The sequence below is a fragment of the Nicotiana attenuata genome, unplaced genomic scaffold, assembly GCF_001879085.1.
Source record: "Nicotiana attenuata strain UT unplaced genomic scaffold, NIATTr2, whole genome shotgun sequence".
Classification (NCBI taxonomy): domain Eukaryota; kingdom Viridiplantae; phylum Streptophyta; class Magnoliopsida; order Solanales; family Solanaceae; genus Nicotiana; species Nicotiana attenuata.
This window is the reverse complement of record NW_017671312.1, coordinates 118,258-128,870: the sequence shown is the minus strand read 5'-3', so window position 1 is coordinate 128,870 and position 10,613 is coordinate 118,258. Positions and strand designations below refer to the sequence as shown.

The window sequence follows — 10,613 nt, the reverse complement described above, 5'->3', positions numbered from 1 at the left end:
TTGAAAGTCATAAGGGCGAGTATGAAATATGAAATGTGGCCGACGTGCCAAGAATGCTATTACAATTGTAGCCACTAGTGCCAATGAAATGGAAAGATGTATGAAAGATTATAAAATGAGTTGTAAACCCTTTATATAATAAATGCTTTGGGAGTATCGTTTAGTCACTGAGGAAGGGTAGGTTGAAATAACCTAACCCGAAACTACATGTGCCGGTGTAGGAGTGAGTGAGTGGTAAAATCTCCATGTGAGGTGGTTAGAGTTTTCCCCGAATATAGGATGAGGTTGGAGTATTGAGGTAATTCCCCTTAAATGGGATGAGATGATTGCTAGCGAAATATGAGGTGACGTCGACCACATGGCATTTTGGTGAGGCGGCTAGCCGATCGGGCTGAGATTGGACGCTATGCCGGCACATGGTGGTATTGTGAATGGACGTCACGGGGTGAGACGGCGTAGCCGATCGGGCTGAGATCGGACACCGTGCTAAAAGCACGTTGGTGTATCGGTACTAAAGATCTCCCAACTTAAAATATTGAAACTTGCTTGAAATTTATCCTTTCTCATAACTTGATACTTTAATATTGTTTGAGGCCCTCATTGATTTCATGTTTCTTTCTCATTGCACTGTTACTCGTTCTATTGAGGGGGTATTTAGTTTTTTATACTAGTACTATTCCATATGTACTAACGGGGTATTTTATTGTTCATACTAGTACTATTCCATATGTACTAACGTCCCTTTTGCTGGGGGCGCTACATCTTTAATAGATGCAGGTGGTTCCACAGCAGGTGACATTGACCAGTGATAGCAGTACACCCTCTCCTCAGCTGACTTGGTGAGCCCCACTTCTTTTTGGGGTTCTCTATCTGTCCCTTATGTATAGCATTTTGAGGTATAGCTGGGGCCTTGTTATCGGCGTTGTCGTAGCACTCTTTTATTTTTGTTAGAGGCTCCGTAGACATAGTGTGGTTTGTACTTTGTTTTGGGAAAGTTAAACTAAAAGTGTTAGTAATTGTATCACCAGTTCCACTTCAACTATGCTTGTATAGTGCACTATTTTGGAAACTTGCTAATGACGAAACTTGTGGCAATGAACTGGTGTTGTTCACATGACCTCTTATTGTCTAATTAATGAAATGTTTCTTCTCTTTATGCATGGGTGAGTTGGGTAGATGACTTTGTGGACCCAGATTTTTGTGGACCCAAAAGTGTAAGATTGGGGTCCACAAATTTGTGAGACCAAAAAGAACCTCGCACAACTAATGTAAGTTGTGTGAGACACAAAATAAAACTTCTCATCACTTATAAATCTTGCTATTTTTGAATTTCTCACTCGATGAATGCTGCTCATTGGGCCGTCATTCTAATTTCTAAGTAAATTAAAAAAGTGAAACTAAGTTCAAATGCTTTACTTAATGTAAAGTAAACAAAATCCATCCAATACAAGAGTTTCTCCAATTAAATTATCAAAAGACTCTTATAGGTCTATGATGACTAGTTAGTCTGTTGTTCTACCCTTAATCCCTATAAAGCAACATTATTGGTCGCAACAACTAAACAAATTAAGTATTTAAATTATATATAAAAAAAAAAACCATAAAAATAAAGCTGACTATAGGTGCACCAAAATTTAGGATACATCTATATATAAAATAGGAACTTGAGTATAGGCGAGCAACACAAAGCAAAATGTTTTTTGTATAGAGCCTGAAATAATGGAACATTTTTGTATGGGACACCATGATATTCCCTTTGCCTTTTTTTCACAAACCCATGCCTTGAGAAAAGCAACTAAACGACAAAAAGATATTTCAGTCCCTCCTAAAAAACAAAAAAGAAGAAGCCTTCCAAATAATATTTCAGTCCCTACATAATAATTCCAAACTCATTGAACTTTGTTTTCTTACTTTCCTTTTTTTATAGAACATCATCAAACTTGTCTTTCTCATTAACCAAAAGGACATTTTGTTCTTCATCATCACTTGTGTCATCTCTATGCCCCATCATTTCCAAGTTGGTCAGCCTCTTGGCTTTCAATGTCTCACCTTCCCAATCTGTGCAGCAATGCACAACATAAAGTATAGAGATAGCACAGGCTGCTTGAGCTGATAAGAGACCATACCATAGGCCACTGAACCCAACTTTTAGCCAGAAGGCTAATCCTACGGCCACTGGGGTGCCCACGAAGTAAAATGAGCCGAGGTTGATCCGGGCGCCTATGGCCGGTCTAGCCGTTCCACGGAGTATCCCGCAACCGGTGGTTTGTGGACAGTTTCCAAGCTCACACAGCCCTATTAATGGCAAGACTGATGCAACAAGTGCTCTAAGCATGTCATCTTTTGTAAATAAGGCTCCCCATTTGTCCCTGAAGATCACTGTCCATAAAACATTGATGAATCCAATCACAAATGCACAAGCCAATGCAACTGTTGCAGCTAACTTGGCTTTGTATGGTTTCCCAGCTCCTAACTCATTCCCTACCTGAATTTGACATTAAATTAGTATACCATTACAAAAAGATAACTCTATAATATCCAAGTTTAAGATAAAATGGCATAACATTTAAAGTCAAAGATGTTACAATATTAAGATGCTGCTAGTAAAATGCCAAACATATAAAATATGCAAAAAAAGAGATAAGGGTATTTAGTCATGAAATCCTTGGTCAACTCTAGTTGGTTAAATGGCTATGTCATATATTAGCCAATTGATATGGAAGTTAGGCATAAAAGAGGATGTAATCCATCGTAGATGTCGCTACACAAGATTTATGTAACCACCCAACATGGATGATTCGGTTGAATAGGGATGTAAATGAAGTATGATGCAATCAAGTAACTGAACAAAAAGCATAGTCTTTAGGATTTAGTAAGGTTATGTGAAACTAGATAAGAATTTTTTTTCTGTTTTTTCTCCAGTTTATTATAATAGGAGCCTCCCTCTCTCTCTCTTTGGTATGTTAGTTATATGCTATCAAGAACCAAGTTTTCCATAACAGTCTCATGCATATAATTGATAAAAAAACCAAAAACAGGAAATGAAGTTCATTTATCATAACAGAATCGAGCAATGTCACAGTGCCTAGCAAAAGATGGCTCTAATCTAAGAATCACACACAGTGTAATCTTAAAAAGACAACAAACATAAGTTCATTATGGTTCCTTACATGTCATATGCACAAAATGTTGACACGTTTCACTCCCTTTTAGGATTTCTATTCACCAAACTATACAAATAAATGTTCCATTATAGTATATCAACCATAAGAAACCAAAGATGAGCAGCCACTTGGGATAATGAATAGCAAAGGTTTCAATAGCCTAATTGCTTTCCAGTTCTAAAAAGTACTTGCTCAATCATTAAACAAAAAGTTTAGGACAAATAAGTATTTCGATGTATTTGAGTCAAAGAGGTCAAATCCATCCAACAAATTGATGAAGCAAGTTGTCTCTCAACCCTTCCCCCTAAGTAACTTGTCACAATTAAATATGTCAATTCACAACAACATTCATTAATATTTGTCAGCAAACATTACAAAGATCATTATCAACTAATCATCACTTTATTTATGCTAACAAATAATTGCAGTAACAGGAATATGGCTATATCATCCATCCATTAGTTGAAGTACACGAACAAAAGGATTTTCTTTGGTGGGTTTGATTTGCAAGAGCTCAGCAGATTTCATGACTAGACAAAGTGACTTGTCACAAAATTACATAATTACTGACTCCCTTTTAATTGACTTAGTTCACAGCATAGCCATGAAATGGGAGAATCATAAAAGAAGAAAAAAGAGGTTTTCTAGCTAGACTATATCTTGAACATACAAATGAGATAGTTAAATTGGAAATTATAATTCCATATACAATACTCTTTCTTTTTTAGTCTTATAGTGACCACCTTTCTACATCTAACAACTCTCTAACTTTAACTTCCCACTTCCCATTTTTCTTTAATGAAAATGTTATAATATATTTATAAACCCACGTGTCACATACCAAAGTATATGTTTCTTAAACTCTATGTCCAATCAAATACCACCAAATAAAACGTAGTATATGAAGTATGAGTTAGATTTCCAAACATTAAATGGCTTTCTCCAAGAATTTATAATAAAAGCTCTCATCATATCAGCATTAAGTTGAAGGGGGAGCTTTGAAGGGGAGCCTTGGCATAACTGGTAAAGTTGATGTCATGTGACTAAGAGGTCACGGGTTCGAGCCGTGGAACCAGCCTCTTGCAGAAATGCAGGGTAAGAATGTGTACAATAGACCCTTGTGGTCCGGCCCTTACCCGAATCTCGCGCGCATAGCGGGAGCTTAGTGCAACGGGCCGCCTTTTTTTTCATGTCAGCATTAAGTATGCTTCCTATACTAGAAACAATGACAGTTTCAGCAGAAAAAGGTGATGAAAAACTTACCCTGGCAGATACACAGCCAGCTAAGGCCATGGGAACAGTGTACATAAGGCTAGTGGTCTGTATCATAATCCCAGTGGCAGCAACAGCAAGTCTTGGATTAGGCAAATATCCAGCAAGTACAGTCACAATCTCATACCACCACCACTCCAAACATATCCCTATACAACTAGGAACTGCCAACTTCAGCAGTGGCCCCAACCCACCACATATCCCTCCAATCCCAGCCGTCCATCTCCACTCCCACCTCCCATATACATACACATACCCCATCATCAACACCATCATATGCAGATTAGTCAGCACTGAAGCCATAGCAACTCCTGGTACCCCTAACCCCATCACCACCACCAGAAAATAATTCAAAGGCACATGAAACAGCACTGCAATAAAAGTGCACCACATTTGTGGCTTAGTCACCCCTTGTGACCTCAGGTACACCCTAAGGGGCTGCAACAAAGTGTTTGTTGCAAGATCAGGGAGTGAGTATATACAGTAAGTTGCAGCCACTGCTGTTATTTCCTTGTCTTGACACATGAAAAGCATGATGGACTCAAGGTTTATCCACAGAAGACTTATGGGAATGATGGCCAACAAAAGTATACAGATCATACGTTGAAGGGAAAGTGAGAGCAAGTCCCAGTTTTTGCTGCCATAAGCTTGGCTACAAACTGGTTCAAGACCTGAAGCAAGACCAACAAGAACAGAGTAGCCAGTTATGTTTGTGAAACCAATGGAAAGTGCTCCACCAGCAAGTTGTAAACTTCCAAGCCTGCCCAAGAATAGAACAGACACCACTGCTCTAACATACACCAAACAATTCATTGCTGTTATTGGCAAAGCCATTCCCCATAGCTCCTTTAATTCCTCCACCACCTTTTCAAGTATCACAAATGCAACTTTAATTTAGCATCCTCTCTTCTAAATCAACATAAGCATTTAAATTTTGTGGGTAAAAGAAGAAAACCTGGGAAGGAGTAGGCAGTTTGTGGGACAAAAAGTCAGGGTCTTTCTCTGCCATTGATGAAGCCTGAAGAATAGTCAAGAAAACTCCTTAGAATAGCATGCAGTCGTCACAAAACCAAGACATCAGAACAGTAAAAAGAAGAAGATCAAACATCAGTATTCAAGAATTTTCACCTTTAGTTTAATTCTCTATATACTTCTCTTCCTTCATAAATAACAAAAACATGAAAACAAAACCAACCCACCTTTTAGTTACCCTGTGCTTGTCAGTTCCTCAAACCAAAATAAGTTGCACTTCAAACTGTAACGGCAAAAACAAAAGTGAAGGTATCAATACAAAAACAGAGCAAGACGTAGTACAAGCTTGCTCTTTTTTATATTTACACAATCAAGAAACAATGAAAACAAAACCAACCCACCTTATGGTATACCCCTGTACATCAGTTTCTGAACCCAAAAACTGGTTCGAATTTCAAGATTTCACAGAGAAGGGGAAGAAAATGGTGAAAACCAAGAAAATCATGGGGTTCTATTTCTATATATATATATATAGGGTGGTGATATGCATATATATAGTGAAAATGGATTAACTATTTTTCTATTCTTTTTTATTTTATAATATTATGATACGGTTTTATATATATATATATAGGTTTTTGTTGCTAGGATAATAGGGGCAAGAAAAGGTAGTACAAATAAATGCTAATGGCGGCGACTGTGACCTGAGACTAGTTTGAGAAGACACATGAGAAAAGGAAAGCACTCTGCTCTATTTATTTACTATTTGTTTTGGAGTGAGAAAGATGGATTGATAGGGACCTCCCTCAACATATATAAACCAAGACAAGAGGCGAGGAGGGGTTGGAGAATGAGACAATGGGATTTTTTAGTTGCCTATTTTATGCTATACTACGTACAACTTTCACTACTGCTCCACTACTACTTTTACAGTTTCATTGCATTGACATGTGTATTGTGTGTATGAAGGGGGAGATGGAGGAGCGGGGCAGAGGAAAGGACCATCAGTTTATTTATTTATTTATTTATTGTTCGTGGGGATGCTGAAGCTCAGACTATTAGTTTACCTGTTTTTGTAAAATGAGGGGACTTTCTATCTTTTTTTTTAGTAACACCTCAAAGTTGCTGAGTATGATGTTCTTGAAAGTCAATTTGAATTAGATCAAATAAATATAGGTATGTAAATTCATTAAAAATTTACATATATATCTATATATAAAAGTGGGCAATAAGAAAGTGTGGTGGCACCTCTCTTAGGCCAAGAAACATATTTATCTTTTTTTTCCTTTTTTGGGGATTTTTCATCATCCTTTCAATTTATTTTATAATAAAAAAAAAATTATCTTCATAACTTAAACTTTTAATAGTTTCAATAACTCAATCCCTTTCATATTCATAACCTCCAAATGTTTAATGTGTAAGTTTATGATAATTATCTCATATTTTTTAATCTTCCCCTTCATTTCTCTCATTTAATCTAAAGCAAATGAGTAATAAAAAACTCATGTAGTAGTTTTCTAGAACAAAGCTCACGTAGCTTTAGCAATTGAATACCATTTCCTTTATTTATTTTTGTTGTCCTTTATTTACTTTAAAATTTGAAATTTCATTTTCATAACTCATACTACCTTAACTTCTCTTAATAATATATCCATAACTCCCATGCTTTTCATATTCATAACTCTCACATTTTCCTATATAAATCATAATTTTGTTTCATGAGACCCCTACCCAATATTACCCTTTCTATTCTTTATCTGAAATAGTAATGCAGTTATATTTACAGCAACATTTGATTCATATTTTAGTTTGGCTTGAGGAAGTAGGCTCTTGAATAATGATCGATATTTCGGGAGGTGGTATCGAAGAACTCGAAAATTTATACACTGATTTTGCATTTATATTTCCTTCTATTTTCTTAAGATTAAGGTCTCAAGTTGTATCTTTTCTTCTCTATTTACTTTCTTGTGTGTTCTCTTTCGCTTTTATTTTCTATGAACTTTTGTTTGTATTTTAGTTTAGACACAAATTAATTACTTATGAGTTAAACTTTGTTCGAAGTCTGCTAACTACTAACCAATAACACCTCATTGTGTAAAAGGGAAAAATTTGAAACATTCAAATACGCCCTTCATTGGATATTTTGGCAACACTTCTTATTTCTATTAGTCAGTAAAAAGTGTTAGGGCTAAAAGTCACAGAGCAGGCGAAGGTTCTTTTTTACTGAGCCATTGGCATGTTTGTTTCTTGTAAAATAGAAATTATTTTCTACTTTATTTCTACTTATGATTTTTATAAAGTAGTAAGTAGCAAATTGCCTTTCCTTTTATTCGTATGATTGGATCATGTATATAAAATAAAGTATTTGGTTTACTTTGTAACTTTTGATTCTTTTTTGAAGTATTGTGATAATTATCTTTTTCTTTTTGAAAGTTATGTTTTGATTTTCTTCTTTGAATTGCCTATTATTTGTAAGACAATTTTTTTTATTTTGCTGATAGGATACAAATAATTGAGCAAGTATTTTCAAGTAAAGTACTCTATTCTCCTTGGACTGGAGAATATGAGAGGGAAATGATGATAGGCTATAATTACGTATTTTAGTCGATTATTACACTCTAATTTACTGCACTTTAATTGAGTTTGAGCTTTAACCGCTAGTATTTTGCACTAATGGTGTATTTTATGCCTTGTAGTAGTGATTCCGAGCTATGTAGATGTTATGGAATGAATTCAAGTGATTTGGAGCTTTAAAGTCTGAGTAAAAGTTCAAGGAATTAAGCCGGGATCGTGTTTTGGGGTCAACAGATGATAGTTAGAACAAACGAAGACTCAAGTAGGCATATTGCGCACTGTCTAGTAAAATAGATATAACGTTTTACAAAAACTCTATTTGGGCTCCGCAATATATGGTTGGAAAGCTAACTCAAAGGGCTACAACTTTCATGTTTTACGTTTTTTTCAAATTCGAAACGGAACAGGGTGAAAAATGCGTGTCAATAGCGTGATCGCGCTCAGGTCGCGCTCGTCAGGCAGAACACTGGGCCACTAGCGCGATCGCGCTAGTCAAACCCGGGAAAAGTGTCCTTTTTCACATTGGAGAAGGTATAATTATTTGGTCCCAACCCTACTTGGTATATATACATGGAAAAACGCTATTTTGAAGGAGGAGGACGTTTTTGAGAGGAAAACACAAGCACAGAGCCGCCGTGGAGGCCGGGTTTCATCTTTTCTTCCACCAACTCAGTCTTTTTATGTTTCTTTGTATGATTTATTGTTTTGCTACCATGTCTATGTGGAGCTAAACTTCACGTTATAGGGTTGTGGTTCTTTCATGACTATTGTTATTCGGATATTGATTTTGATTTCTTAGTTTATCATATTGGTTTATTTATTTAATCCTGCACTTAATTATTTGATTGCTTGATCACCAATCGAATACTATCTACGGATCTTGAATTGAACTCGAAAGTGGGAATTCTAGATTGCATATAGGATTGAGTAGAGCAAGTTCTTGAACCTGGGCATCGGGGAACAGATTCGCAATTAGGATAGACATATACCTAATTGTCTTGCTTGGTTGAAATACAGGAATTATAAATGCGTTCTTGTTGATTCTAACTCCATAGACATATAGGCGTTAGGTTAGCTTGAATAGGCGAGTAAGAACTCGACAGATTCTTATGAGCAATATTAACTCTGTCAACCAATAAACTCGATAAATTAGTTAGTCAATTCAATTGAAGATTACAATAGCAATGTTAGATAGCCCATAACCCTAGATCGTTTTCATTACATTGATATCATAAAAATCTGCTCTTTCTCTGTTCAAAGTTCATTATTTATATTTTTTTATTTAATTATTTTAGAACCAAATATTTCTAGGTTTAATTCTTGTTTAGATATCTAGGATAGTCTAATTTAGTTAATAGTTAATCACAAGTCCTCGTGGGTTCGACATCCGACTTTTAGTCACTTTATTACTTGACGACCGCGTATACTTGCGAGTGCGTTTGGTCGCAACAGGAAACTAATGAATAGAAAAGAAAAGACAAAGATGAAGGCTAAGAAGGGAATAACGAGAAGGAATATAAAAAGAATACGCCGCAATTTCCACATATTTCTGTTGTTTTGTTTTATTTTCTTTTTATTATTGGTTTCTTTACTTTTATTTTATATTTCTTTTATTTGAATAGGAGAAGTTTTAGCAAAGTTGATGTTTTACTTAATGAAAAAAATATCTATTTACATGCCTCTAGCATATAATTGTACTTAAAGAGTCATTAAATATCTTTATGTGTTGCAAAAGTCTTTAAAAATTTTGAAGCAGGAATGACTTCCTGGGCACTTAGACTTGTAAGGTATTTGAAAGCCAATACATGAACTTTAAACTTTTCCATTCAAATGCCCTACAAGTCTAAGTAGCCAAGAAGTCATTCCGCCGTTGCTTTTTGGTTGGAGGAGTAACACTTTCCATCTCGTCATGTAAAGATTTGAAATTTGATGATACAAAAATGACATTGATATTTTCTAATTATAATTGTTTACCCTAAAAATAAGTAACAATTAAATTTTTACGCGGTTTAAAGGATACATGAAATTAATTTAATACGAATTAAGAATAAAAGATAGATGAATTAAAGACGAAATAAATGATCAAACCAATCGCAATATAATGACCAGGCCTGATCACAGATTGGACAATGGGACTCGTCCTCGATTGGACCCTCGGTACATGCTCGATCGTGAGTGGATAAAAGAACAATCGAATAATGCCTTGAACACTAGCTAGAAGATAAAAGTAAAATTTTATTGCTTTGAATTGCGTGTTACAATGTGTCAAACTAAAGAAAAACTCCCCATTTATATAGTAGGTGAATTTTAATCCTAATATAAGTCCTAAAAAAAGTAAAAATCTTATATTTCTGGTAATTGTTGATCTATAATGAACACCGAATGTGATTCGCGTCGTAAAATCTGGTTGAGGGAGAATACTACGGCCCCCTATCCGTAATGCATAACCGTCCTCTGTACTACGAGGTACAAAAGCCATACTTAGTATGGGGCACGTCGCCTTACCATGTCTGATTTTCAATACATCGTTCATTCTTCCCGGGTCTCGATATTTGGGGTTCCCGACCTCAATTCTAATTTCGTCGATCTGTGCTTCCCCTTCTTTCTCTCATCGGGGAATCGGGGGGGGGG

The 10,613-nt window shown here is 35.8% G+C and overlaps 1 protein-coding gene across 1 annotated transcript; it reads right to left on the bottom strand.

Moving 5' to 3' along the window:
- Positions 1-1,684: 1,684 nt before the first annotated feature.
- Positions 1,685-6,194, bottom strand: LOC109207474 (protein DETOXIFICATION 54). Its single transcript, XM_019370403.1, has 5 exons — positions 5,810-6,194; positions 5,636-5,691; positions 5,392-5,454; positions 4,428-5,300; positions 1,685-2,485 (listed from the first exon to the last, which is right to left on the bottom strand). Exons 3-5 carry the CDS (start codon positions 5,443-5,445, stop codon positions 1,922-1,924), a joined length of 1,491 nt encoding a protein of 496 aa, XP_019225948.1. The 5' UTR covers positions 5,446-5,454; positions 5,636-5,691; positions 5,810-6,194; the 3' UTR covers positions 1,685-1,921.
- Between the last annotated feature and the right edge of the window lie 4,419 nt (positions 6,195-10,613).

Coding starts and splice junctions, on each gene's coding strand:
- LOC109207474 (XM_019370403.1), bottom strand. CDS start 5,445: ATGGCAGAGAAAGACCCTGACTTTTTGTCCCACAAACTGCCTACTCCT. Junction 5,301..5,391: donor AACTGCCTACTCCTTCCCAG/GTTTTCTTCTTT, acceptor ATACTTGAAAAG/GTGGTGGAGGAATTAAAGGA. Junction 2,486..4,427: donor CTGGCTGTGTATCTGCCAGG/GTAAGTTTTTCA, acceptor TGTCAAATTCAG/GTAGGGAATGAGTTAGGAGC.